At 38.2% G+C, this 27,900-nt stretch overlaps 1 protein-coding gene across 1 annotated transcript; it reads right to left on the bottom strand.

Moving 5' to 3' along the window:
• Positions 1 to 1,867: 1,867 nt before the first annotated feature.
• On the bottom strand, positions 1,868 to 26,273 carry Cpa3 (carboxypeptidase A3). Its single transcript, XM_015487296.2, has 11 exons — positions 26,117 to 26,273; positions 25,739 to 25,814; positions 22,877 to 23,001; positions 15,767 to 15,869; positions 15,160 to 15,261; positions 14,049 to 14,150; positions 12,534 to 12,644; positions 11,547 to 11,637; positions 10,287 to 10,489; positions 8,781 to 8,865; positions 1,868 to 2,270 (listed from the first exon to the last, which is right to left on the bottom strand). Exons 1-11 carry the CDS (start codon positions 26,182 to 26,184, stop codon positions 2,083 to 2,085), a joined length of 1,254 nt encoding a protein of 417 aa, XP_015342782.1. The 5' UTR covers positions 26,185 to 26,273; the 3' UTR covers positions 1,868 to 2,082.
• Between the last annotated feature and the right edge of the window lie 1,627 nt (positions 26,274 to 27,900).

The raw sequence follows: 27,900 nt of genomic DNA on the forward strand, positions 1-27,900 counted from the left end.
AAATAACAAATTTTCAAAATATGAAAAAAAATGCCCCTCAAGTGAATTTAATAGGAAAATTGGAAAAGAAATGGTTATTTAGAAGATTTTTTTTATTAGGATATATTATCAAGAATATTATAAGAGATAGCAGAACTTGTAACTTGAGCACTACGCCCTTTTCCTGATAAAGGGGAAGTGTATGGAAAGACTCAGCACAGATTGCCCAACATTCTCATAAAAATGAAACTTGAGTTTTTAAACTTTAATTCAGATGTCTTCCTTCACATATTTATTTTCATTTTCATATGAAGTCAAAGAGGCAAACATACCCTAGACAGCCATTCAAAAAACTATTTGATTAGGATAAAGAATGGTCTTGTTAGGATTTTTGACTTTTAGCTAGTCAGATAATTTTTTTTTTCCTAAGAAAAGAAATATCAAACTGAATAATAGCTCAAATAAGTTGTGTGTAAAACTTTTGTGTCTTTTACAAACAATACTGGATGGACATAGGACATCTTCAACAACTGGGATTCTCTCTCACCTCCTCCATCTAAAATCCTACTGGAATTAGAGATATTTATGTGAATTTAGGGGTAGAGCTGAGTTAAAAACCCTTTCTCAGTTGAGAAAGTGTGAATGAGTCTATAATTCCCACATGGCATATTTAAGGGAATAAATTGACACTCCTATGTTCTGAAACCAGTTTGGAATGCTAAATATTTAAGTATAGGTATTATATTTTTTTGTGAGACAACATACTCTCAGCCAAAATTTTGTCTTTCACTTTCCTGTCACTGTTTCCTCCTCGACCTGTAATGAAATTTTTTTTTATATTTATTTTTTCTAGACAATTTTGCATGAGAAAAATTTGCATGAGAAAATTTTGCATGAGAACGTTTTGCCTACCTCCTCACTATCAGAAATGCCATTATCTTGTAGATTTAATGATGTCCATGCTTCTGGCAGTGCCTAAAGGATTCATGAGGAATGTTCCAGGTTATTTGTTGAGTATATTTCTCAGGACCTTTCAGGATCCTCAGAATCTATTGTCAGAGTGTTTGGAAAAATAAGTTTATGGGAAGTCAAGGTCCTCTCTTCCTGTCCTTCAAATTCTGGTCAGCCTGAGGGGGCCATTTGTGTTCTGAATTTCCAGAATGTAGATACCACCACTGTTGTCCTTTGACAAGGGGTCAATGTTGAGAATATTAAGGGATCAATATTTGGGGGAAAAGTATTTTGGAAGAGCATCTTAAACAACAGGCTAACAGACTGAACACTGGTACCAAGTTACCGTGATTGCTGGTGGTAGACCAGACTACTTATCTCCTAATGCATCTCCTGGTCTCCTCTCTTTCTATCAGGAGGGCAAGGCCATAGCTGTGTCTGTCACTGCTGAGAGATGTTTTGGCATGTGGTTTCCTCTGTTCCTCTGATTACAGCAGGTTAAATTAAACTGTTTTGAGTTTAATATATGTTATAGCGATGAGAACTGGGTTGGTTGTATAAAGCACTGAGATTCATCTCTATAAACAATGTTTACTTCTATCAGAAAAAAAATATGTGGGCAAATTATGTTTTTGAAAAATGAAGATATTCTTTCTTATTAACAGGCTGAATAAGAAACATTAATCTTGACTATTAATGCTATTGGAGAAATGCAGAGAACAGTCTATCAAAAACAGCATTTTTAAAGCATTAGAATGCATTTCATTTTAATCTTATTAGCACATGAAATGATGAAGCCACACCGTAACAATCAGATTCTGGGGAAGGTTTTAATTTCTTTTCTGTGTTTCACTGTATATTACTTTTAAAAAATACTCAAAATCATACTCTTTTCTGGTTCACGCTTCCCTTAAAGCAAAGAAAGATGATTAGATAGTTTCAGTTAAAGCTATTTTATTAAGGTGCTACTGGGAGCCAATAAAAGCAAAAAGAAATAATGCAGGATTTGGGTGAATAAAGATGGACTCAGGTGATGTGAATCTGCATCTAGGCATAGCTAAGAGTGATTTTCTGACAAAAGAACATGAGTGTGTGCACACACACACACACACACACAGATTAACTGGTGTTTTCTAAACTGAGAGCAGTTGTTTAGGAAGTATGCCTGAGGATGTACTTGGCAATAAACTTGACAGCCAGCATAGTCTCTTTACAGGTTGACTTTATCCGGGATTCTGGAAGGAGAAAACCAAATCTGCCTTTATCACGGAGCTCAAAGGCAAATGTGTGTTTGATGCCCAGACTGTAAGCCCAGTCTAAAGACGAACCTGATGTCGGGTCTGCAAAACATAAGCAGTAAATATTTAATTAGAGTCAAATGCTAACGCTTTTTTTTTCTTGAAATGGAAATCACTGGTGTAAAATTAGCAATAAAAAATAATTATGTGTACAGTTAACTGCAGTAAAGAATGAGAGTCGTGGTCTGAAAAGTACAGAGTGCATGGTAAAACATAATCGTGAGTTTGTAATTCACTACACAGTTTAGATATGTGCTGCTTTTAGAAAGTCACATTTTGTTTGGGTCAGTACTAAATTGACTTTATTTTCTGGGTACACTTGGCTGCTGTCAGCGGTGTTCTGAACAAATACAAGCAGCTGAGGAAATCCACTGTGAGTCACTGGTGGTTGAAAGCCACCAAGGAAACTTCACACACCAGCTCTGTAAGAGCTTAATTTCTCGATATCCATGTTATTAGGGTGAACTATTTTATAGTCAAAAGGCCAGGAGGGCTTAAATTTGTTTTTTTTTAAGTAGGTATTTTATTCCTTATTTCAAACTTCCCATGTCAGGCTTACAATATAATTCATTTTCCCAAATCAGGTTTAGTTTTATGAAAGATGTTATTATTTGGTAGAATATTGAAAACATGTACATCTAGATGTTTTATATATATATATATATATATATCTCACATGCATAGAGGTTACGTAATAAACATAAGTACATACACATATTGTAAATGCATTTAGGTATATTTAGCTTTATGTAGTAAAATGTATTTTTTGTATGTAAAATTATGTTCTAGGACAGGTAACAAGCTTAGCTGATATTAACAGTGTGGGTTTGGAAGGTAGAATTTCAAAACTGTGAAGAGGAAAGAAAGAGAAAAGGAATATTTGGTGGGCAGAGAGAGTTGGCTCTTAAGTCAGCCAATAAATATTTATTGAGTGTTTAATGTGTCCAATTCATGGTACTTGGCCCTAGAAAGGGTGGGTGGTATAAAGTACTTGATCCAATTCTGTGACTCTTTTATCCCCCCAAATTCTTCATGAAGTTACAGATTAGGGGAGAGATGTCAAGGTCCCAGTCTATATGCAAGTAAACCCCGAAAGGAACAATGGCATATAGAGATTTGTAAGAAGAAACAGGGTGCTTGGTGAGGAGATGACATTTCACACCATGTTTGTCAATGGCGATGGGTCACCTGGTGCCTTCAGGTGGCAAATAGGGGATGATGCCCTGAAGGGATGGGATGGAGAGCGATTCCTGGTGAGAAAGGGTCAGAAGAAAGAGGAGGGACCTGGAGGGAGAATCTTGGGAAAAACCTGTGCTTTGTGCCCTGTTTGTCAGAACATCCATTTTAGAGGTGGTCACCAGAGACAGCGAAGAAAGAGGAAAAAGCGAAGGAGAACCAGGCAAGTGCAAAGTTTTAAGGGAGCTGAGGAATGACAGGAAAAGGATCCAGGAAGTCATTTTGCCGCTGGAAATCATGGAGCAGTGATCTGAGAAATATGTCCAGGATTCTGGAAGGCTGGTATTTTTAGCTAGTTGGGTTTAAATCCATTCGGAAGAAAGCGCAAGAAGAGTTCAGTAGGAAAGGAGGTAAGGTCAAGAGGTATTGTGTCTGGTGTAGCAATTCAGAGTGTGCAATGAACTTGGCCAGAGTTTAGCTGTGCCAGCTCTCCATTTGCAGTTGATTGAACTGCTGTGATTTCAAAGGGTGAGAGGATATGGCTATTCCATTTCCAGAGCTTTGCTTTATGTGAAATTTCTCATTAAGATTAACAGTGGTGACTGAGAATATATGTAATTTGTGATTTTTCATAATTGTGTGATGTTATAGAGTATAATACTTTTCTTTTATGATGCCACTTTGTGCATCTTCTAGACAAATTTACAAAACAAGAACTATATTAAAGCATATAATAAAGGCAATATTGAAAGCTTTTTGCTCATAAGAATATATTAGTCTAGAATGTAATTTGCTGAACATGATAGTCTTTTATTTAGCTCCATGTGTACTCATTAAGTTATAGCATATATTTATAAAATATAATAACTATCACTTCTCTAAATATCAGGCACCCTTCTAAGTGCTTTCTGCATGGTTAAATCATTTTAATTAATTCCTATCCTAACTTATTATGTAAGTACCACTTTGTAGAAGAGGAATTTAGGCACAGAGGGTTTAAGGAACTTTCTGAAAGACGTAGTTGATAGATGCTTGAATCAGGATTCAAACCAGGCTATGTGTCTTCAGAGTTCATGCTGTTAATCACTGTGTTTTACTACTTCCCTTGTGCCAATCTATAGCCAATCAAGTCTTCTATTAGTTATAGAAGATAATTTATTCTTAACACATTAACAATACATTCTTAACATCTCAACTTTTGGAAACAAATCGCTTCCTATTCCTTTCAAAGGACACACTAGGAACAAGGGACTTACTGCAATGCAGTCAAAACAAATAAAACATGAAACTGTACCAAGCAAAGGAATCCATATAGAATGATGCTGGTGACTTAATGTGTGCTGTGTCCATTGCCTACTTGATATGGAATTTTCTAGAAAATTGTAAAATTTTGCAAAGTATTATTGAAATGCATTATATATGATGACCTGCATTGACATAGCAAAATTAAGTGAAAATTCTATTTTAAGTGAAAGCTGAAGTCAGAGATATATGAGTGTAAATTAAAATATTTTTTTTTGCCCTTCTGGTGCCCCACAATGTCATCTCAGTTTGAATGTCTCTTAGGAAGTAGAGATTGGGTGTCCTAGTCTATGAGTTTCAACTTTCTTGTTTTTAAAATGTAGCATGGCATAGAATATGGAAAGGAGCGCTGGCTGAGAAGGAGGAGCACATTTAGCATTTGGTGCGTGGAGAAAGCAGCAAGAAGGGCACTTTGGAATCAGCTTTGTAATTCATGATGTGACTCCCAGGTAGATGTTACCAATGATGCAAGCTAGCTGGTTCCTATTAATTCAAATAATTATTTGTGCTCACTAAGGACTGTATGTAGTTATTTCTAAGATGGTGGAGGATTGGATATGATCTTAATATCAATGCAGACATTTCACAATCTTTTAACATCATTATTTACACGTGGGTCCATCTAAATATGGATGTTTTTGGGGCTGAATAGTTGGTATAACATTTTCACTCTTGTCTGAAATGCTCATTTTTGTTCTTCTTCTGCCCTGAAGTGATGGAATCTTACTATAATTCAGTTTCTTAGACTCTAAAGGAGGGTTGAGCCTAGATCAGTGTTTCCTGACCCTACTTTCATCTTAGAATTGTTTTGTGTAGCTTAAAAAAATGCAAATGCCTAGGCTTCACCCCAGATGGGTGGAATCAGATTCTCTGGGTCCCCCAAGCAATTTAAAAGCTCCCTGATGATTCTAATGGGAAGTCAGGCTTGAGGACCATGGACTACATCATTTCTTCAGTTGCCCCCTGGGTTCTAACATTTGCCATTTTAACTTCTGTGATATATTTGCTTCTTAGGTTCAAATATTTCTTTTCTTCTGAGGGCCAGAGATCTCTCCATGCTTTGGGTTTGAAACATGTCTACAAAGTCCTTTTCTTCTGCCCTCATCAAATCAGAGAGGAAAATACTGGCAAGAGGTGGATGTTTCCCAAATCCTGGGACTTGTTAAGTGACAATCAGGACACTGGAATGACTAAACTTCAATCACGAGGTGCTTTCATTTCCTATTCTTACCAAGTCAACTGCTTTGCTACTCTCTGCTTTCTCATGAATGTTTGATTAACATTCAATTAGATGCTTTATTAAAGCAGTTACTCCTAGAAATTTTGGACATCTATTGAGCTGCTTCAGCCTTATAGGAAAGAGGCAATTCTTTCCAAATCTGAATTTCTGAAAAAACTGTTTTAGTATAATATAATAAATTTTAAAAAGACACTTTTACTCAGGTGTATAGGATAGCAATCCCTCTTGACCCCATCCTCCCATTTTGAAAGGGACACAGGATGGCACAGAGCCATTGCTCCCTTGTCTGCCTGCTCCTTCCAGGCAGGAGGGTACTTCGTTGAGAGCAGGTACTATGTCTTCACTCTCCCCTGTCCCCCAAAGCTCAAAGATGCCGGGCTTTAGGTAGGCCTCCTGAGAATTCTTGTTCACTGAGAGATTGTGATGGAATGGTGACACCATGCCATGTCCGACTCCAGAGCTCTTTCACGTGCGAACGCATGCACACAGATAATCCTTTGATGCTTTAATTGCCTTTTGCAAACTTGGCTACTATTTGGAAGCCCTTGTTCCTTGCCCCCAGGAACATCTGCATGTCTTCCCTGCTCAGAGGAGTGGCTCTTATCTGATCCCTGGGAGCCTTACCTAGCCCTTCTCTTTCTCAGTTTCTACTTTGTAGGCAGCCACTTAAACTGATGTGCCAGTCTTTCTTGTTCTTTATCTCACTCACTTTCTGTCTACTCATGTAGCTGGGTATATATCACCTGTGTTTTATTTATTTATTTATTTTTGTCGTTCATCTGCATGTGCAGTGATACCCAGCATAGGCTTTGAGGTAGCAGGATCTTTTTGGATGAGGGGTTCATGTGTGTCACTTTTGCTTCAGCCCTTTAGCAAAGACTATTTGATAGGTGATTGCTGATGAAGGCTCTCTAGGTACAGGACTTGTCTTTTTTTTTTTTTTTGGTCATTTTTCCAATTCTAGCAAAGGAACTTCCAACAATTAAACTCTACAAATGATATGTGATGACTCTCGTAGTTTAAAATTCCACAGCAATTATTGAGAATACAGATCATTAGTTGCCATGTTTATACTCCTAGCTTGGGTAAAGGAAATAGTTGTAAGCTGTAGCCAGGTGACATTATGACAAGGATTCCATATATATGTATTTATTTTTTTGATCCACAGATTCTCAAAGTACAATATGAATACGAATGTGTTTGGTGGTGGTTGTGATGCTCATGAAATGTTTGAAAGTTTAAAAAACCATCTTCATGTTAAAGAAGTTGGCTACTATTGGTCTGGGCAATGATGCAGGCTACACCAAGTCCAGTGTTGTGGTCTCAGCCCATGTTCATTGCTTTTGGATAAGTCAGGTACCCCTCCCATTGCGTGAATTATGGGAGTAAATTCTGCAGTGTTCCATACCCTGCTCTGGGCTGTGTGTTAGGAGTGTGAGGGGACATTGAAAGCATTGTCCTTACTTCTGAGTAATAAAGTTTGGTTAAAAACTTTGGGATTTGTAACTAGTCTTTGGAGAAATTTTCTGTAAAGTTTCGAAATAGTAAGAGCTAAATCTTGAACTTGGTTTGGAGGAAAAAGAAATCTTTACTAAAGTCTTCCCAAACTAAGGTCAGTGAGAAGTTTTTATAAAGAAGAAATTATCTCACTTCCCAGGGTCAGAATTAATGGTCTTTGGTGAAAATCAAATGAATTATTGTTGATTTTGTTGCTTGAAAATAAAAATCTCTGTTATTTCAGTTACAAAAACCAAATGGCAGAGTAATATGCACAGTGGTCAAGATGGTTTGGTTTTGCTAAAGCCTGGAATTGTGTCCTGGATTTGCCAATTTCTAGAAATGGTACATAGTACTGCTCACTTCATAGGGATTCATGAAGACTAATTGAGATCATGAAATCCAAAGGCTAAGCACAGGGCTAATCTGTAAGAAAATATCAATAAACTGGTATAGATAGCACTGAGTGTATAGTATGAGGGTTGGAAAATTATGGTCATTCTCCTGCTTTGGTAATGAGGTTTTATGGGAACATAGTCATGCACATTTGTTAACTTATCATCTGTGGCTGCTTCTGAGCTAAATGCTGCAGTTGAGTAATTGCAGCAAAGGCCACACTACTAGCAAAGCCAAGACTACTAACTAGCCCTTTGCAGAAAAAGTTTGCTAATTCCTTGTGCATGGAATACGTGACAAAAATAATCTAGACCAAGAATTCTAAGTTAACAATTCAAGAACACACAAAACAATGAAATTATAAAAACAGTGAAGAGTAAGAGGTGGTGCTGAGAATATAAAACAAGAGCAATAGAATTAGATACCATGGTAGACTTTCCTATTCCACCATACATGTACCAGTTGACCCTGATGAGAAGGGCAGGTTGGAGGGACAAGTAACTGGCTTTCCATATTAAACATGGCTGAAACTGAATGTGCACCCGTTTTCCCACCAGGAATTAGGGGAGAGATTGTGCTTTCATGGAGATAATGCCATGGAAGAAAGAGTCTGGTTAAAATTAAATAGTTAAAAAAGAACAGGAAGGTGGATGGATTAAATTAAGCTGTGAATTTGTATTCACTTAATCATTTCTGTCAACCTCATAACCTTGTAAAAGTTCAAACAAGTTTATATTGTCTGTGTCAGGAAAATCTTTCCCCCCCCAAACAGGCATAATCTAGCTCTTAGATTCACACGTAATTCAGAATCTCCTGTGAAAATTGGAGTTCAAATGAGTAACTCCAGATTCCTAGTCCCAATTTATAAGTTTGATAATTTTCTTTCATATTTATAAAAAAAAGTTAGGAAAAAGTCACAGTAAGTGATAAGAAAAACTTACAAGCTGTCGATGCTATTGGGCCATAAATGTACTGGGTTTCATATCGAGTTGATAGAACATCAGTGCCAATCCTAGCAACTTTGGCCTGGAGAGAAAGAAAAGTTAGAAAGGAATAATAGAGAACTATGTAAATACCACTAATTTTCTAGGGATTCAAAAATATGTTTTAAAGGTTGTTTGGCATTTGAAGATCAAAATAAATGATTAAATGACTTATTCTCATTCAGGTATGTTGTCATAACCAGGACTTCTAAATATGAAATCAATTATAGACAGTGACACTGTATCTAATTTTGAGTTTTTGTCTTTCTTCTGTCTCTGCCTTCCCTTTCTTTTATAGAATGCAGTCTTGTTCTCTCACACACACTGCTATGGGACTTTCTCCACTCATCTGACTTAATTTTGCCCAGGGAGGAAGGGTTGTTGACTCATCTTTAAAGTAGTTCTATTAAATTAGGGTTTCACCTCCAGAGTGGCATATCATGATCTTTAATAAACATGTGTTTTGTGTTATAAGAATGATTGTTGGAATGAACTTTAATGGAATATAGTCACTCACATATTTGTACTCTAAATGAAGATTTTTGTAAGTCTACATATAACTAAGAAATAGATCAACGATTAACTAGTTTGTTGTGTTAAGAACTTTTGCTTAAAATAAACAGTCACTGTTGTGCATATACATATATACTTTTTATTCCTAACATAATTTTCTTAAATATAATGCTAGAGTTCTGAATATTGTTGACTGAGGTCAAAAGGAAAATTGAAACCTCTTTTTTATTTCTAAATGAACTGTATGAGGTAGCATTTGAACCACATCTTTTACTGAATGTGTTATATTTGCTAACCACAGAGGGAACCAGGGCACTGATCCTTATCAACTTTATTTCTTTCTTCTATAGCAATTCAAGGTATTTATCTACCTATCCAACCATTTACCTTGTCAGTTCCTGTGATTCACTGAAACTCACAGGCAGACATGATCAAATCAGCTTTCATGGAAAGACAAATAACAGGTTCAAGAGATCACACTTTAGGAAAGAGAGTATTCCTTGTGACAAAGCTTCACAACATTCAGGATGTTCTTTCTTTAGATAAAAAGTTAATATAATTTCTAATTTGATTGGTAGGATAGAAATACAACAGATCTCCTTAAATATGGTACCTGGGGAACAGAGCTATTGGGCTGTGGCTGTGTGGTTTTATAGAATGGCCCATGGTAAATACTGAACTATATAGTGGTAGAAATCTGCTCTAGAAGCCAAACATTTATTTTTCTTTTCTTTTTTTCCCCTTAGAATCACATTAAAAGATGTTATTATCTATATACTTTTATCAGATTAGAAATTAAAGATCATCATTTCAAATCCCCAGCAAACTTCATTAGTTTGTGTCCTAGGTGTTGAATTGTGAAGTTCCTTCAACATAACCCAAGTTAATGAAGAACAGACTGAAAGTCAGTGGTGGTGCCCCCGGATAAACCACAGATTGTTCTCTACCTACCAGGTCCTCGTGGTTGGGTGGCAGCTTTAACGTGTAGCCGTAGGGAAACAGTAGCATCTGGGAGTAGGAATGGAAGGAGATGTAGGCCCTGATTGATTTCAGGTGGCTTCGAATGAAGTCAGCAACAGCTTTTGTCTCTTTCTCCGACTCTGGAGCAGGGCCCCGATAGGTGTCCTGACATGGGTCATCGGTGTTAGGAGAAGCTGCAAGGGACACGGGTGGACAAGATCACCATCCACTCTTCATCAGGACAGCCTGCCTGTCTGATGTGGGCTCCCAAAATGTTTTAAGTTCTTTGGTCTCCCCTGTTTACAGGGCTGCCTCAAGGTCTCCTGTCCCATGGTGCCTGCCTCCTGTGTCATGGCATGCTAACTTTGTCCTATCGTAACAGACTTGGTCCACTGCAATATCAGCCATGTTTACTTCCTCTTCCTTTCCCTGGGCTATGGGAAAACGCATCAGGAGTGTCCCAGTTCCTAGAGCCAGAGAGACCCTGGTTCCAGCTCAACTCCAGCTCTATCTCCTAGGGACCTGCTGTAACCTGCCTTCTCTCAGCCTGACTGTCCCCAGCCGTATTTCAGTAGGAAGTTCTCAATCAGTGGTCACTGCTGCGATTATTATACTCATTATGGCAGAACAGAGTTAAAAGCTAAGGTGATGTTTTTAAGCAAATTAGGCAAAGAAGAAACACATAAATTGGAGCAATCTTAACTTCTCCTGAAAGTCCTAGTGATAAGTCCCAGTTGTGCCCCCGCATGCTGTATTGGATGCAGCTGCCTCTGCTTATCACCTCATTTCCATCAAATGTCTATGTGTAATTCACAAGCTGTTACCTTGCATTTTTAAAAAATTTTCCTAGTGTCAGAGTTTAAAATTTTTTTTGTCCCAGATGTTTCTTTCCACTAAGTATTTGAAGAATGACTTGATTGTTGGTTTTAATGACTGGTATTTCTCAACTTTTACCAGAGCAGGAAGGGGAGGGGAAGTGGAGGGATCCTCTGGAGTCTTATACCTCTGGATAGTGCTTGGTTTTGAAGCAAGCTAGCTACTCAGTAAGAGGCGGTTTGGTGAACAGTCTTCTCCCTACTTCCTCCCACAGAAAGACTTTCCTGATCCCTCTACAGCAGTGACAGTGACGATTATGTTGCAGTTAGTAGATAAGAAAATTAGTGCACAGGAATTCCTATTACTGAAAAAAGTACATGGCTCAGTTCAGTTCAGCGACTAAACGCTCAAGTGATTTTCCTTAAGACTACTCACAATGCCAAGACACATTAAAATTCCTGTTGAGGTCAGTGCCCACGCACTTGGAGTTGTGGTTCTTGGAACGATTTTTTTTCCACATGCGGTCCTGTGGGATTGAATAGTGGAAGTGTTACCGAGATCATTTCGGACTTTTCAGCTTGATCATCTCATATTCTCTCTGTAGGTGTCTACAGCTTTATTTGAAATTATCTAGTTAATGTGAGTCCCTTTATGACTAGAAGAATGTTATTTTAAAAAAAATTTCTAATATTTTAAAAAACATGATTTTTAATACTAACATTCCTTAGGCCTTGATGAAATAATTCAGTTAGTTTATAAACTGTTGATTAGTTATCAATATTGGAAAATAATCATTGTTGCTTTGGAATTGCCTATAATCTAAATGATAATTTTATTCCATCTTTTACTATCTGTAGATTTGGATAAAAGACAAGTCAAATTGTGACCATTAGACCATAATTTTCAGAAAAGAACTTAATGTGATTGTATGTTTGAAAGTTCAGTATTAATCACTTTTAGCAATGGCAGGTCAATAAAATATCCTGTTAAAATATGGATATACAGGTACTTGTATCTCCTTTTTATTATTTATTAAAAAATTATTATTTTATCTCAATTCCATCCCAGAGTGCCTTTAGCTTTGGAATCAATGTGTTCATTAAAATCTTTCCATAGCTTTTATTCTAGATAGAATCTGCTTTTGGCATAGCATGTAATCATGCACTTCCTTTATAATAACTGCTTTATTTCATTTTTTCATGCCATTAGCTTTAGCAACAAAAATTTCAAACTTCAAGGACATCTATGCAACCAGGAAGTCATAGTTGACTTAATCTGAAATTGAAAATATAAACTTTTCTGAATTGGAAATATCTAGCTACCCAAACCTTAAACTTATGGCATAGCCATCAATGAATGTACATGAAAGCCAGTGAACAGTATATCATTTATGTGTAGTCATAAGAGAGAACAAAGCACTACCTGTGTCCATGACCAAATATATCCATCCACATTGAACACAGGAAGAACATAAAAATTCATTCGGTCCAAGATTTTGGTCATAATTTTGTTTTTTCCATAACTTTTTGCTGCCTGTAGGAATAGCAGGAAAAAAAAATTAAAATTAGGCTACTGGTGTGAAATTTAGCTACCAGGAGGAAAGTTGTGGTTCTAGCATTAGCTATCTTTCCTTGAGTCATTTGCCCAAGGTCAAATGATTTCAAACATATTTTTTTTCCAGAAACTGCACAGATTACAGAAAATAGCCCAATTTAGACTAGTGAGATTAATTGAAATGAAAATTCTCCAAAGGCTCAGCTATTCAGACTTGAAGCATTCCAAATATAGTATTTAAGGTACATTTTACAGAAGGCTAAATGGGAAATTTGTAGTACAACTTACTTTAGTGGTACAACTTATCCTTTACGTAAATCTAGATCGGGTCTGTAGGCACTGGAGTATGGACATATTGGAGAAGATATATAAAACAGTTACAAATTGGATTAAAGAAAAAAAATTTTTTTCTTTAGGGCTGGGGATTGAATCCAGGGCCTTTTGCATGCTTGGCACATGCTGTACCCCTGAGCTACACCCCCCAGTCAAAAAAATATTATTAATAAAAATTCCAAGAATTTAGAGATTGACCAATCAACTTTTTTTCTCATATCTGACTGAAATTTCTCTAATTATCTGGGTTTTCTGGGCTACAACAGATCTCTCTCAGTATTGTTGGAAAAACTCTCCAAGGTGCCTCTCTTGGGAGTTATGTACAAGGCTTGTTGTGGTCCTATGATGCGTGTTCCCTTGTGGATTGAGCAAGGGGGCATTCTAGGTCCTCAGTAGGGACAGTTACAGGGAGAGGTCAGTTCTATGGCAGATTCCTTCCTAGTAAATATGTTCATGGCCAGACAATGTCTGTCAATGTGTTCTGTGCAGAAGTTGGTTGAAAGAGAAAGTTTAAAGATGGCAAGAGTCAGAATATATCAGCAGTTGAGTAAGTGGAATAAAAAAAACACATAAAACTGGATTTATCTTTTAAAAATGAGCTCTTTTTTTCACTTGGAAAGAGAATATAAGTATGAAAATATCAAGTTCATGCATGGCCAGTGAGATAGCTAACTGAAACCAAAGAACTATATTTTGAGCTTACTGGAGAAAAAAATCTGAAGGGTATAATAAGAGAGTGGTTTTAGATTTCCCATACTTATATAGGGGAAATAACTACAGAAAAAACTTTCATATTATAGCCCCAAATAAAGGTGTTTCTTTTAGTTTCCTAAACTTTCAGGTGGGGTTCAAGAAGTTTGAAAGAAGGGGTCAGGTTTATAAAAACTGTGATGATGAATAAAATCTAGAGTGTTTCAACCTGGAAGCACCAAGTGTAGTCTCTTCCAGGTGACTGCAATTGCTGTCCTCTGGAAAGGGTGAGTCGCCACTCAGTAAAATGCAGCGACTAGACCCTCAAAGGGGAACTGTGAGTGTGCCCCAGGCACTCACCTGATAGACAAACCACTGGCAGAATGCTGGGGAGATCCATTCTTGTGCATGAATGCCGCAGTCCATGAAGATAGACTTTCTTCTTTCATCTTTTTTCCCAATCTATTGAAAAATGAACTTGAGATGCTATTTTACCTGAACTCACACACTGATCCCCTGTCATCCAAAACCTCACTCATATCCTCAGGGCAATTCTTTCCCCTGTTGGTGGATGGGAGCTGTGTTTGCACGTAGTTCTCAGGGAAGACCGTGGCACATATCCTTAAATGTCTATGTGTAATTCACAAGCTGTTACCTTGTATTTTAAAAAAATTTTCCTCGTGTCAGAGTTGCTTTTAGTTTTTTATTTACAAAAAACTTAATCTATTATTTTTCTTATTCCATTGCTAACATTCTATGTTTGAGATGTAGATTATAAAGTTACTTCTGTTTCCTTTTATTTTTCTGTTTTTTATAAACTGGGAGTATTTCACCAGGAGTGGAGAGATTTTGTGTTGTGTTTGGAATGAGGAGGAAGAACAGGGCCTCATACTTGATGGTCTGTCATTTTAAATGTTTTGGGTGGTTGGAGACACTGAACGGCAGTCAGGGTAAGGATGGACTTCCTAGTTATGGAGGGGATGCTTCTGGGACCGGTACCTTTGAGTGTGCAGAAGTCCAGTAGTACCAAGTGACAATGATCAGCCCTGTTACAGAGGGAAATGCCTCACCAACATGAGTTGGAATGCCTCATGTACTGTTCTGGGGTTCTGTCGGTGTCTGATACTTAAATTTCTCTTTAAGACATTCACTGATGAGTTTCATTGAGTTTTAGTGGGTGGAAAGGAGTGGAAATACCAGGAGCGTTACACACTCCTGTAAGGAAACTGTGGATTGAGGTGTTGTCTGGGTTTGTCCACTCTGCAGCCTCTGACAATTTATTCAGGTACTTTCCTGCTTCATCAAAAACCACTTGTGAACGTCTATTCTTGATTTGATGTCTAGAGTTTAGATATTCTTCAGAAGGTCAGATTTTGCTGTCTCACAGTTGGCCCAGGTATGTCATGAAGTAACATTTAAATTTAAGTTTTTCAATAACAATAAGAATTGGTGGTTTTTGAATTATTTTTACCTTGAGAATGTACAGCGGATTATCTTCAAAAGTGGATCCGATTTTAATACGAGAGACCATTTCAGGATGTTTATCCACCATTTTTTCAGTCCAGGCTACAATCTTAGGAGCAAAATCAGTATTGAGGAATTAGAGTAAAGGAAAACTATATGAAAATGAATGATAAAGATCACTTTTTTAAAATAAATTTTTAAGTTGTTAATGGACCTTTATTTTACTCTTTTATTTATATGCAGTGCTGAGAATCAAAGCTAGTGCCTCACACATGTGAGGCAAGCACTCTACCACTGAGCCACGATCCCAGACCTAAGTCACCTTTTTAAAAATAATGGGGCTGAGTGCGGTGGCACACGCCTGTAATCCCAGGGGCTCCCAGCGGCTTGGGTTGCTGAGACTTGAGGATTGCGAGTTCAAAGCCAGTCTCAGCAAAAGTGAGGCGCTAAGCAACCCAATGACACCCTGTCTCTAAATAAAAACAAAACAAAACAAAACAAATCGGGCTGGGGATGTGGCTCAGTGGTCAAGTTCCCCTGAGTTCAATTCCCGGGTACCCCCCCCCCCCCCACCAACCACCACCAAAAAAAATAATAGGCATTTTGCACTGTACCTTGTCCCAGTTATTGTATTTGGCATAACTGTGCCTGCCTGGGATAGCTTCTTTAACATCAAACTGTTTCTCGATTTCTTCTTGTAGATTATCAATCAGGATTCTGTTAGATAGGGGGTGATAAAATACACATTTTATCATGAGAAAGATAAACATAGTTATCTTTTATTTGCAGAAAATCTCTCTTCCTTCTCTATCTTTAATCAAGCTTGCCCATTTTCTTTTCTAGCCACCTCCTCTTGGACATGTGTCTAACTTCTGATCTCCCTCTTTATCTAGCGCTGTCTATCCAATGATAATCTCTAGCCACAGGTGGCTATGGAGCACTTAAAATGGGGCACATGTCAAGTATATATTGGATTTTGAAGAATTAGTATAAAAACTATGGAAAATATCTCATAAGTGTTATATTGATAAAATATTGACATAGTAATATTTTGGGTGCATTTGGTTAAATAGATTGCTAAAATTAATTATATGTATTGCTTTTTACTTTTTAAATGGCTACTAAAATATTTAGAATTACACAATGTGGCTCATATTATCCTGTTACTATATTCCCTGTCTGTCTCTAAAGCACCCACACATTTACATACACACAGCACAGGTAGCAATAATGTTTTATGTACACATCTCTGGACCACCCCTTATTAATTCACACTGGGAGAGCTGGGGAAACTTGAAGGTCAATTACAATGATGATGTTAGTAACCAGGTTCTTAGCACTTGCCAGGTGCCAAGTATTGATCTAAACTCCTTATGTACACTTCTTCACATGAGATCATGATCTTCATCTCACTGATGAGGAAACTGAGGCACAAAGTGTTTAAGCAACTTTCCTGTACTGGTGAAGCTTTTAAATGGCTACGCCGGTTTGGAGGGGCTGAAAAAAGATGCAGGCAAAATCCCTAGGAGGCTAACATTGGAGGTCAGAGGCTTACACCTCCATCTTCTGGTTTTCATCTCTTGCTGAGTCTTATAGCCTCCTCTCATGGAGGCCCTCCCCTCTAAGGGTTGCCTGATGTTCAACTGTGCTTGAATCTGCAGGTCTGACCTCTCCCATCAACTCCAGACAAACACCGACTGTCTACCTTACATTTCCTCTGGACTCAGACATGCATCTGTTTAATAGGAGTCAGTTGCTGCTTTATATACATGATTTTATTTAATCTTGTCAATATTATCACATCTTATAGATAGGGAAATTATTGCTTAGAAAGTTACATACTCGCAATTTGGATGTGTTGGAGTTAGTTGGGAATTTGGACCCGAAATACCTGACTTCAAGATTTATATTTCAAAAATATCACCTTCATCATATACAATGCATATTTTTATGTGTTTTGTCCATTTTGGGATATTCTATTTAGATCCACGATTCTGTTTTCCAGCTCTTATGTAATAACGAGCCATATGTAAATATAGTATGATTTAATATTGGATAAAGGGTTTCCTTGTTCTTCTTTTCAATAGTTTTGCCTTACTAAATGTTTTGTTAGAATCATTTTGGAAAATACTAGAATCATCAGAAAAATAAACTTTTGATAGAATTTATTATCAAATTGTGAATAAATTTGGAAGAATTTTATTATTAATATCAGACCCTAATATATATTTTTTTGTTTCTTGAGTAAAATATTATATATTTTGATTGCTTATTCATATATTTTTAAATTAGTCTTATGAGTGTATTATTCCTGAATGCATTTTTGAGTTGGTTATTATTCATACTTAAAAACACAAATTGCTTTGCTAATACCTGTTAGCTACTTTATTGGCTTAAAAATGTCTTTTTACTTTAAAAAAATTCTAGTTGTATCTTCAGGGTTTTCTGTGCAGTTATTTTTTCTGAAAATAATTAAAATTTCTATTTTTTCCAATTACTATTCCTTCTTCCCCCTTGCTTTATTGCATTGGCTAAACCCTTTAAACAATGAAAAGAACGGTAATGAGAAAGGGCATGCCTTTTTCACTGTTTCAGCAGGAAAACTTTTTTTTACCGTGTAGTATGCTATTGAAAGCCACTCGAGATTAATATGGCAAAATTTATTTATATGATCTATTATTATCCACTGAGGTAAGGTTGCATTGATGACTATGACCATATTCCTTGAGATTTTGAATATTATGTTGCAATCACAGGAAGTTTACAAACACCCTCCCAAGAGCTTTGGTCCTCTTCTTTTACACATAGTTCTAAGAAGCTTTATTGAGCCTACAGTGAATTACTGGATCTGGGAAAATGGTTTGCTGAGAGGAAGCACGCTGATATCAGTAGGTGATAGACCACAGAAGAAAAGGAGAGTAAAACCACCTATAACAGAAGTATTTAGTGAACACAAGAGTAAGTGGTCCGGTCCCTTGATTCTGTCCAAATGACCCCACACACTTTGGCAGTTTCTGTATCTCTTAAGGATGTCACTTTCTTACAACAGCATGAAAATTTACATTTACAATTATAATTCTTTACCAGACAAGGTAAACTATATTCAAAATATCTATCTTACAGTATAGAGAACTATGTATTATGATGGAAATATTTTAAAGAAAATTTTTTAAAAAAGGATTTCTTCTTTTTTTTTTTTTTTGGTACTAGGGATTGAACTCAGGGTCACTTAACCACTGAGCCACATCCCCAGCCCTTTTTCAATATTTTATTTAGAGATAAGGTCTTGCTGAGTTGCTAAGTGACTTGCTAAGTTGCTCAGGCTGGCTTTGAATTCACCATCCTTCTGTCTCAGACTTCCAAGCTACCGGGATTACAGATGTGTACCACTGCATCCGGGTTAAAAAAGGATTTTTGAGGTTGTATGTGTCCAAACAATTTCCTTATTTGGATTCTCTCACTTCTCTCTGATTCCATATAAATACAGCTATTGCCCTGCTTTTGGTAATGAAATGCATGCGTCTGTTCTTTTGTTAGCAGCGAGTCCTGGATGCAGGAAGCTACATTTTTTTTTTTTTTTTTTTTTTTAGCATTTGCTCCTGTAATTTAGTCATCTAGTCATTTATCTAATTGAGGAAGCTGAGAACTACGGTCAGCGTTCTTGAGTTCCAGCCACAGTTCTGCTACTTGATGCTTAATGGGATCTTTAAGAATTTCTCTGACCTTCAGTTTTCTCACTTTTACTTGAGTACACAAAAGACCACCCAGGACTGTGATGAGGACAGAATGAAGAGAAATCTGAGAAGTGCTTGGCCTGCCCCAGGTTTCTAGGGAGTCTCAGAATAGTGGGGCCGAGTCAAAAAATTGACAACCACTTTCCAGAATGAGAACATCTTTAACCCAGAGTTAGTTGATGGTATGTGGTTGTCTGACTCTTTGATTTCTTCAGTTTCTTGTAATAGCCTGTGACACTGCAGAGCTGCTCTCTGCCTAGTTTCTTCCTGCAGATTGACTGACGGATCTGGGTTCTGATGCGGAACACAAATGCGGTCTACTCCTAATTAGAGTTTATTTAGCACATGGGACCAAGTACTGCTCATGAATATTGATTCCCATTAACAGCACTGACAAGCACATTATTATGCACATTATCTCTAACTCTCTGTGTGCTTTGCTTTTGACTTATAAATCTGGGATTTCTGAGGCAGTACATGTGTTGACCACAATCCTGAACCCAGGTGGGGCATGTTGCACTAAAGCTCACCTGAAGCTGGAGGAAGTTTGACATTCTATTTTGGGTGGTCACTACAGATATAATTAGTTGCTTTAAGCTATGAAGAGAGTATATAGCTTGTGCTCCACTTGCATAATTGAAGTGGAGGAATCAGGTGAGAGAGAAATGTTGTGATCCCAGAGGCTGATTCATAACACAAGGCAGTATTAATTAGTCACAAGAAAGCTTGTATCTAAGAATATTTTTAGACTTACACATATCAATTTAGCTCTTGTGAGAACAGCAGCAAAACAGAAAATCATGTGAGCTAACATACGACCTTCCCACAAATGCAGCTGCATGAGGACTTCGGAATGGTGCCAGATTGTAGCTGATAGGGACTGGAAATTAAGCCTAAGGCTGGAAATGAGGAATTAGGGCCAGATGTTATTTTCATGAGCCCTTCCACTATCCGGCAGCCAGGCTTAAGCAGATGAAACCAAATTCCTTTCTCCCAGATATTATTTTAGTATCCCAACATTGGCCTGTTTTGTTTAAAAAAATTCTTAAATGTAGGTGACAGGATTAATACGTATCACTGAGGATTTAATAATCCTAGTGACTGATGTTTACTGAGTCTTTTTTATGTACTGGGAACTCTGCTCAGCTCTGCATTTACATTTTTTCACCACAACGGTGTCAACAATGGTCATTGAATTCCATTGTCACTCCCATCTCTCTGGAGGTCAATCTGTTTCCAGAATTGTCACAGCTATGGAAATACAGGAGTCTGGCTTTGAACCTGACTTCTGATGTCACTGCCCTAGCTGGAACCTCTGTGCAGCAGATCTGGGTTCTCCTCCGTCTTCAGAGGCCTGTGCAGGGTGTGCCCAGTCAACCAGCCCTGTGGAGGTCTGTCCTCCAAGGTCAGGGGGCAGGTAAGAGGTTTGGAGAAGAAGCAAGATGAATCCTTTGACCATTTTAAAGCTGCTTTTAGAGAGTATCAAAGCAGGTCTGGAGGACTGTGGGGCGGGATGGGCAACTGCCATGGTGCCCTGTGTGTGTGTGTGTGTGTGTGTGCACGTGCACAGTGGAGAAGGTGCTTCATGAGGCAGAGCCAATGTTAGGGTGTCTTGTACAGCTGGTCTGGAGTCCCCTGATGCCCACAAGACAGGAGCTGTTCAAAAAGTATGGGTTTAGGTTTCCTCAAAATCTGATTTGGTAGCTCCCTCATTGGGTTACCAGGCATCAAACTCCACACTTACAGATACGGATTTCCCAAACATCTGAGGCATACCATGTGTTGGATAATAAATTTTAAGGCACTGATTTATTCACCAGGAGGGAAGCCAACATCTGGTGTGAGCCTCTAGTTATCCCNAGAAAACACACTCTTTTCGAGGATGCAGATTAGATTCCAAAGGGTCTGAGGGTTAGGCCAGGAGAGGTAGAGAGGATGGGCGGGGCGGGGGGGGGTTTGATAAGCTGGAGAGCAATGTCCACCCACCTAGCTGTCTTTCTGTATTTACTTCAGCATTCACACCTAAGTGGAGCAACTGGCTTTTTGTCTCTTTTATAAGAATGCTGTGGGAAGAGTGTAGCTCAGTGGTGGAGCAATTGCCTAGCACATGTGAGGCACTGAGTTCAAACCTCAGCACCACATAAAAATAAAATAAAACAAAGGTTGTGTCCACAACTAAAAAAATAACCAAAAAAAAAAAATGCTAAGAAGAACAGAAGATCTTATTTTTTTTTATCTGATGATAAAGTATCTTTTTAAAAGAAGTATCTTTCTAAAATTTGTTCACATTCCTTAGATGTGACAGTAGAATGCATTTTGACACATCATACAAAATGGAATATAACTTATCCTCCTTCTGGTGGTACATGATGTAGGAATTTCTCAGTTTTTACCCTGCTGTTTGAGCCAACTTATATAAAATTTGACTAGAGCACTACTGTATTTGAGCTGGGCAGGGTACTGTGTAAAGATGGATTGACCTTGGGAATCCACATCAGGTGTTAAGGAGGTAAAGTGAGGAGGGTAGTGACCGAGGCACACAGCGAGAGGCCTACCATGAAGTGAATGGAGAGACGGCAGCCCAGGGTTAACCACGGTGGAATCAAGACTTCCTCTCAACCTCGCTAAGCAGGTAGTCTAGAATGCCCTAGGAATTTCTGGAATCTTGGAGGTCTAGCTCTAAAGTGTCTATTTCCAATTTTAATGGTGTCACTTAAAAAACATAGAAAGCACACTTTGATATGTTAATTAAAATGATTAAATGCTGGTTTCAATTCATTAGCTTCTACATTTCTATCACACTCCTCTTGAAGGAATAGTGAAAACAAAAACAGTGATCAATAACCATCACGGATAATCGCCTGCTATCTTAAAACTGTGAAAAAGAACGCTTTTTGTCTTTTCTTACGTATGTCTTCCCTTAGTTTTAATAGCATCTATATTTATTTGTGATATTGTGCATTGTCATAAATATAACCAAATCATGATAGGCAGCTGTAGATCCCTCTCAGCCATGTGACCTCACTGTCATCAATAGGGTTTCTTTATCTCAGCCAGAAGAAGAAGGTCTTTTGAACTAAAGCACTGAATTAGGTGAAGGCATGAAATAGCAAGTTGGAAAAGAAAGAGCTGGTGCTTAGCAGTTTTGGGCAGTGAATCTCAGTAAGGGAGGATCCTGGGCTGATAAGGCCGGAGGAAGTTAAAATGGGACCTTTCAGTAAGTCAAACTGCTGAATGTTTGAAAGCCTAAAAACACACTTTGTTAAATTATGCATTGATTTGTGACGTTCACTGCCTGGTTCCTTTCTTGTTCATGGCCCCAGGGTCCAGACTGTGCATGGCCCATGGTTATTGCTCGATAAATTCTAATTTCCTCTTATTTCTCTGTGGGGCAGAATGACTCATTTCTGCATCTTTGGCTATTTGAGAGCCTCTTGTCTTTGATATAAGCTTTATTCTCCTGCTTTGCTTTGGTTTTCTTTGAGGAATAATTTCTCTTATAAAGAGTAATTTATTTATTATATTATTTTACATGACCATATCTCTGATTTGAATTTCTAGATGAACACTTTTTTTTTCTTAGTTTCCTTATATGTATCAGGAGAATTTGAATCCAAGCACATGGTTGATGTGCAGTTTGTGAACCCTGGGCTGAGGACACATTGTGGTATAATGTGTCTAAATGGCCTACGCCTGATTTCCTGGGCCCTGTGCTAATATGGTGCTGGTTTTAGAAATGGCAGATGTAGGTAATTGTCATTCTTGCAGATGACAGCAAATTCAAGTTGGAAGGTGAGCTGCCAAAGATTGTATCATCTCCACAAGCAGCTTCCGTAGTCTGTTTGGAAGTAACCGTGAACTTTTATTTTATGAGCTTGTTTTTTGGGGAGGTCCAATTTACAACTAGTTCCACTGTAATACTTCCTTAAAATTTCAACTCTTTTGAAGCTTTGAGTATTTAACACATTTGAATATTTGCAAAGGACTTACTCATAGTGCATTCTGTTTTGATCCAAGGCAGACTGGATGGATTGGAATTCTTTCCCACTAACTCGGAAATCCACTGTCATGTCAGCAGCTACATGGTCGATGGCATCTGGATACCAGAAGTCAAGCTGCAGAGATGAGTGTGCTGTTAGTCACATTGCTTATTTGCCCACCCAGCATGTATTCATTAAGAGATGACCATAAAAGAAATTTGGGGTTCAGAGTGACTAAGGTATGGATTCTTCTTTTAATAAGCTAATGAGATTTTTGCAAACATGTTTAAGAACTGTTGATGTTAAGGGGTGGGAAAGAAATTGTATGTACACATTTCTGTTTCAGGATATTGTATCTACCCATGCAAAAAGAATAGGAAGCTCTTTTGGTTAATCTCTTTGCTTCTATCATTTTGGAGTTGAATAGGATAGTTGCATAATTGATTTGGCCATAGCATATGGCTGTAATTGGATACTTACATGAAAAAATCTCTATTTTTCTTCCCCTAGTTAGGTATCAAAGCCAGATGTGCCTATAAACCCTGAAATTTCTGGAAGCTTAACATCCAACAAGGAGACAGAATCTCCCAGTTCTGTCATTCTTTAGCTATACTTTCTTGGGAATGTTACAGAAATCCTACATTTCAGTCCTCTCCCCTGAAAAATGGGGCCAACAGAGCTCCCTGGGGCGTGTTGTGAGTATCGTGAAATGATACAAAGTCTGGGACATACAGGAATTTATAAGTGCTGATTTCCTTTTTTCTATCTTTTCGTATGTGGGAATATTGGATTTGGTGAATGGACCCAAAAGGATAGGTTAAAATAACTCTGAGAAAATTTCAATTCTTGTGGCTCTTCAAAAATCATACTCCATGGTGAATCCAAAGAAAGTACAAGTTCCTAGCCTGGGAGATGAGAAGAAAATGCTCCATCTCCATCTCTCTCACCAAGATGGTGGCATGACTACAGCTGTGTGGCTGTCTCTCAATTGAATTCCACTATAGCTCTAGGTCAGTCCATTACGGGCCCATACGAGGCTGTTGTGAACCAATCAACATGTCTGCTTATTTTGATCAAAAGGTGACAGCATGAGTTAGACATATGAGAGATGTAGTTGATTTAAAGGCAAGTTAGGAGGGCCATCAAATCTCTTCTGGCAAAGCAATATGGAGTAAGAGACTAGAGCTCAGTGAACTTTGTAATTATTTTTAAACCCCAGGCACAGAGCTGGATGCCATTATTGAAGAAGCAAGAGGTTCAGTGGGAGACAGATCCATTTTGCATGTTTCCAACATATTAACCATTGCCAGAGGAGGAGCCAGGTATCCCAGGAGCAGAAGGAACAATCTGACTGGGTCATGAGAATTGATGTACGGAGAGGACTTCTTGTAGGAGGTTTCAGCTGAGCTGTCCCCTCAAAGAATCAGTAAGACTCAGCCAGGAAAAGAGGAAACACATTGCTCTTGAGAAAAAGTATACCAGCTGGGTAAAGTTTTGATATCTATATTTCTTGAAGGACTAGAAAGAGGGTGGACAAACAAGAGACTAAAGAGGGCAGCAGTTTGATAGATCATAAAGAACTTTGAGGGACCTGGATTGTGTCTCAGTGGTAGAGCGCTTGCCTAGCATGCATGGGGCACTGGGTTTGGTCCCCGGCACCACATAAAAATAAAAACAAATAAAATAAAGGTATTGTGTCCACCTACAACTTTGAATACCACACAAATATCAAGAGAAAAAATAGAGAAAAATGCTTCTGTGGTGATTATCATGGCCAGGCCTACTTCTCAGGGCTATCTAAAACGTACTTAGTCTTGATAAAAACCTTACAGAACAGATAGGATGATTAGCCTTCTCAGGTAAGGAAATTGAGCTGCAAGCTGAGTAGCTGCCTAAGGCCACAGAACTAGCACAGAGCTAGAATTTGAACCAAAGAATCTGGCTCTGAAGAACATGTTTTTCCCATACAAGGCAGCCTCTCAATGAAGAGTTTCAAATGAAGAAACGCCATTGTTAGGGTGCAATGCAAACTTGGCTTTGTAGGAGTCAAGACCAGAACCCTGAATGCTAGCTAAGGGACAATTAAAATTGTCCCACTAAGAGGTAGGATGGACATGGACGGGGTAGTGGAATGGAGAGGAAAGCATGTATGGGGGGAACATTTGGCCACTAGAATAGGTGGAATTTTTGATTGATTTGATGTGGAGATGACAGTTTTTGTGATTAGAGTCAACCCCAGATTTAGTTCTGGGTTTAAATATGAGGTTTTCTTGACTATTTTATTTACCATCCTTGAACTTTAGTTATTCTGTTTTAAATGGGTCAAATTAGGGCCCTGGCATTGCAAATCTGCTGAAGAATTTGAGATGATGGATGGAAGATGGCTGGCCCAGAGTGCCTTGGATACAGAGCAGCAAGGAACTGCTAGAATGGTGATGTTCAACTGTTCGATTTTGAAGGCCTGATCTGATTTTCAGTCTCTTTTTAAAGTGCACCTGCTCTTGGAAAGGGTCACATCTTGATTTCAGCCAGTACTCTAACATTATCAATTTATAGTTTAATGGAAATTTTGCCACCAAAGGAGATCAGACTGGGAGTAGGGAGAGTAGGGAGCACCAGGCACCGGCAGGGAGGGAAAGAAGCCCTGAACTGCTCCTTATTTTACAATTTTACCTGGGAAAAGGTGTTGTTTGCAAAGCTTTTTGGGGACAAGTCAAGTGGTATTCCATGAAAACAAAAACATCCCTGAATTATCCAGATAGCACCTGCCATTATGTTGGAATCTTTGGTAGCACCGAGGGCATTAAAAATGAAATAGAAAAGAAGGATTTTAAAAAACAGAAAGAAAAGGTGCAATGTCTCTCTTTCTTACCTCATTGTCTTTGGCCAAATTCTTCATGATGCTCACTTGGTTTTCATCCTGGGGCTTCACACGGACCACCTTCTCCCTTCAAGAAAGCAAAAGATGAAAATGTGAGCCCTGGAGCAACATTCCCTTGGAATCTCTTAGTAACTGCCAAAGGCCACAGCACTAGTGCAGAGCTGGGTTTGGAACATTCAGCGCTGAAGAGCAAGTCTTCCTATATGAGGCTGCTTCTCAGTGAAGAGTTTCAAATGAAGAATCGCCACTGTTAGGTTTGAGAGAGAGCAATCAGGTGGCAATGCAGATGTGGCTTTGTGGGAGGCAAGACCAGAACCCTGAATGCTAGCTAAGGAACTATAGACTGGAATGCAGCGTGGTGGGCTTTACCTGTCGAAGTGGACGGGAGCAATCGCAATGGTGGTGGCCAGCAGAGCCACAAGCAGGAGGAGCCTCATGGTTTCTGTTTGCTTGACTTGAGACCCTCTGCCACTCTTATGCCCCAGCCTTTATCTTGAGCAGCAGCTGACTTCCTCTCAGAGTTCTATGGGACCAACTGTCTTCATCTCTATGGTGTGTGTGTGTGTGTGTGTGTGTGTGTGTATAATTAGGGAGAAAGGGAAGAACACAAACCCTAAAATGTCTGTGCTCCTCATCTACCTTCTACAGTAGGGAACACCGTTTTACAGATAAAGAGTGGAAGGCAAATTACTTTATCCAATATTTGCCAAGGTAACAGAGCTAATCTGTTCTTTTTGATTGACACCCAATTCTTTTTGTTCTAAAGTACCCTACCACCATGCTTACATAGAAGGCTTCATGTTATTTTTAGTTTTTTAAATTTTTTTCTTTCATAGCAAAAGTTTGTTTCAAGTATGACAGTATGTTTAACGTATGTACACATATACACAATACCTGTAAAATTACACAGGCAAGTTAATGGAACTTTTTTTTTTTTCAAGAGAGCTTGATCTTTGCCTTATTTCTTCCATGCTGTATGTCATAAGTCTTGTTTATTAACTTCAGAGCTACAGATCTTATCACTTGCTGGAGTTACTTGAATTTTTCAACACAACTAACTGGGATGTCAAAATACAATGTTCAGAATAAACAAAAGCAGAGAATGGACAAGGAAGTTATTTTATGTTGCCGCTCTACCAAGAAAAGATAGAAGGAGAAAAACAAACACCCACCTGAAAGGTCAGGAATGTCCATTCGTACGTAACCTGATGTTTTCCAAGCTATTTCCAACAAAGTTTCAAAAATGCTTTTAAAAAAAATCCTGATATAGATCTTGTTGTCCTTAAATGACACAGTATTTATGTCAAGTGATGGTCTAAAAACTTGAGATGTTTTTCTTTTCAGTGTTTGAAAAGGTACCAACTCTTAGTTCCAGACAAGTCCCAGGCAGGTCTCACTCTTTGAGCATGAGATGAATTTGGATATTGATCACAGGACCTTGGTGGGTGGTGGTCCTTAATAATGTAAAATATGTTTATGAATATAGATTATAGTTTACTAAATTGACAACATTTTATTTACAAGATATTTTGAATATGCTGAAATATTATAAATATGGGGGGAGGAAGCAAACATGTTCCCCACGCAGTATTTACGAGGTCATATTTTTGTTATAGTTTTCTGTACCCCTGTTGGGTAAAGAAGCAAGCATTATAGAAAGAATAAAAGAAACACTTCTCCCCTCCTCCCCCTTTTCTTCTTCCTGTCCTTGGAGGGAACCCCGATTCCTAGCACAGCCTGAGGACTCCCAGAGGGAAAGAAAACATCCATATTCCTTTTTTTGTAGATGGACAAATATTTATTTATTTATATTTTATTTATTTATTTTTATGTGGTGCTGCTAAGGATCAAACCCAGTGCTTCACATGTGCTAGGCAAGCACTCTGTCACTGAGCTCTGCCACTGAGCCATAGCCCCAGCCCCCAAATATCCATGTTTTCATGTCTATTCTTTGGACATAGTAACCAGAGTCTGAATGCTGTAGGTGCCAAAAAAGTGCTTTTAGAAAGTTGAATTGATGCAATCCATTTGTCTACCATGTAAAAACCATCTAAGGGTATCTTTAGTCTTGAACACAACTTAGTTAATTATGGACTATTTTGGAGAATAACACCATTACCCAGAATCAAGGTAACCTCACGGAATAAAGTGAG

This window comes from Marmota marmota, unplaced genomic scaffold, assembly GCF_001458135.2.
Source record: "Marmota marmota marmota unplaced genomic scaffold, marMar, whole genome shotgun sequence".
In the NCBI taxonomy this organism is placed as follows: domain Eukaryota; kingdom Metazoa; phylum Chordata; class Mammalia; order Rodentia; family Sciuridae; genus Marmota; species Marmota marmota.

Bases quoted from the DNA above. Each gene is read 5' to 3' on its own strand.
- Cpa3 (XM_015487296.2), bottom strand. From the start codon at position 26,184: ATGAGGCTCCTCCTGCTTGTGGCTCTGCTGGCCACCACCATTGCGATT. The intron at 14,151-15,159 runs GTAAAAATAATT...ATTTTTCAATAG, and splicing joins ATCCGCTGTACATTCTCAAG to ATTGGGAAAAAAGATGAAAG. The intron at 8,866-10,286 runs GTAGGTAGAGAA...CTTTCTCTCCAG, and splicing joins CACCCAACCACGAGGACCTG to GCCAAAGTTGCTAGGATTGG.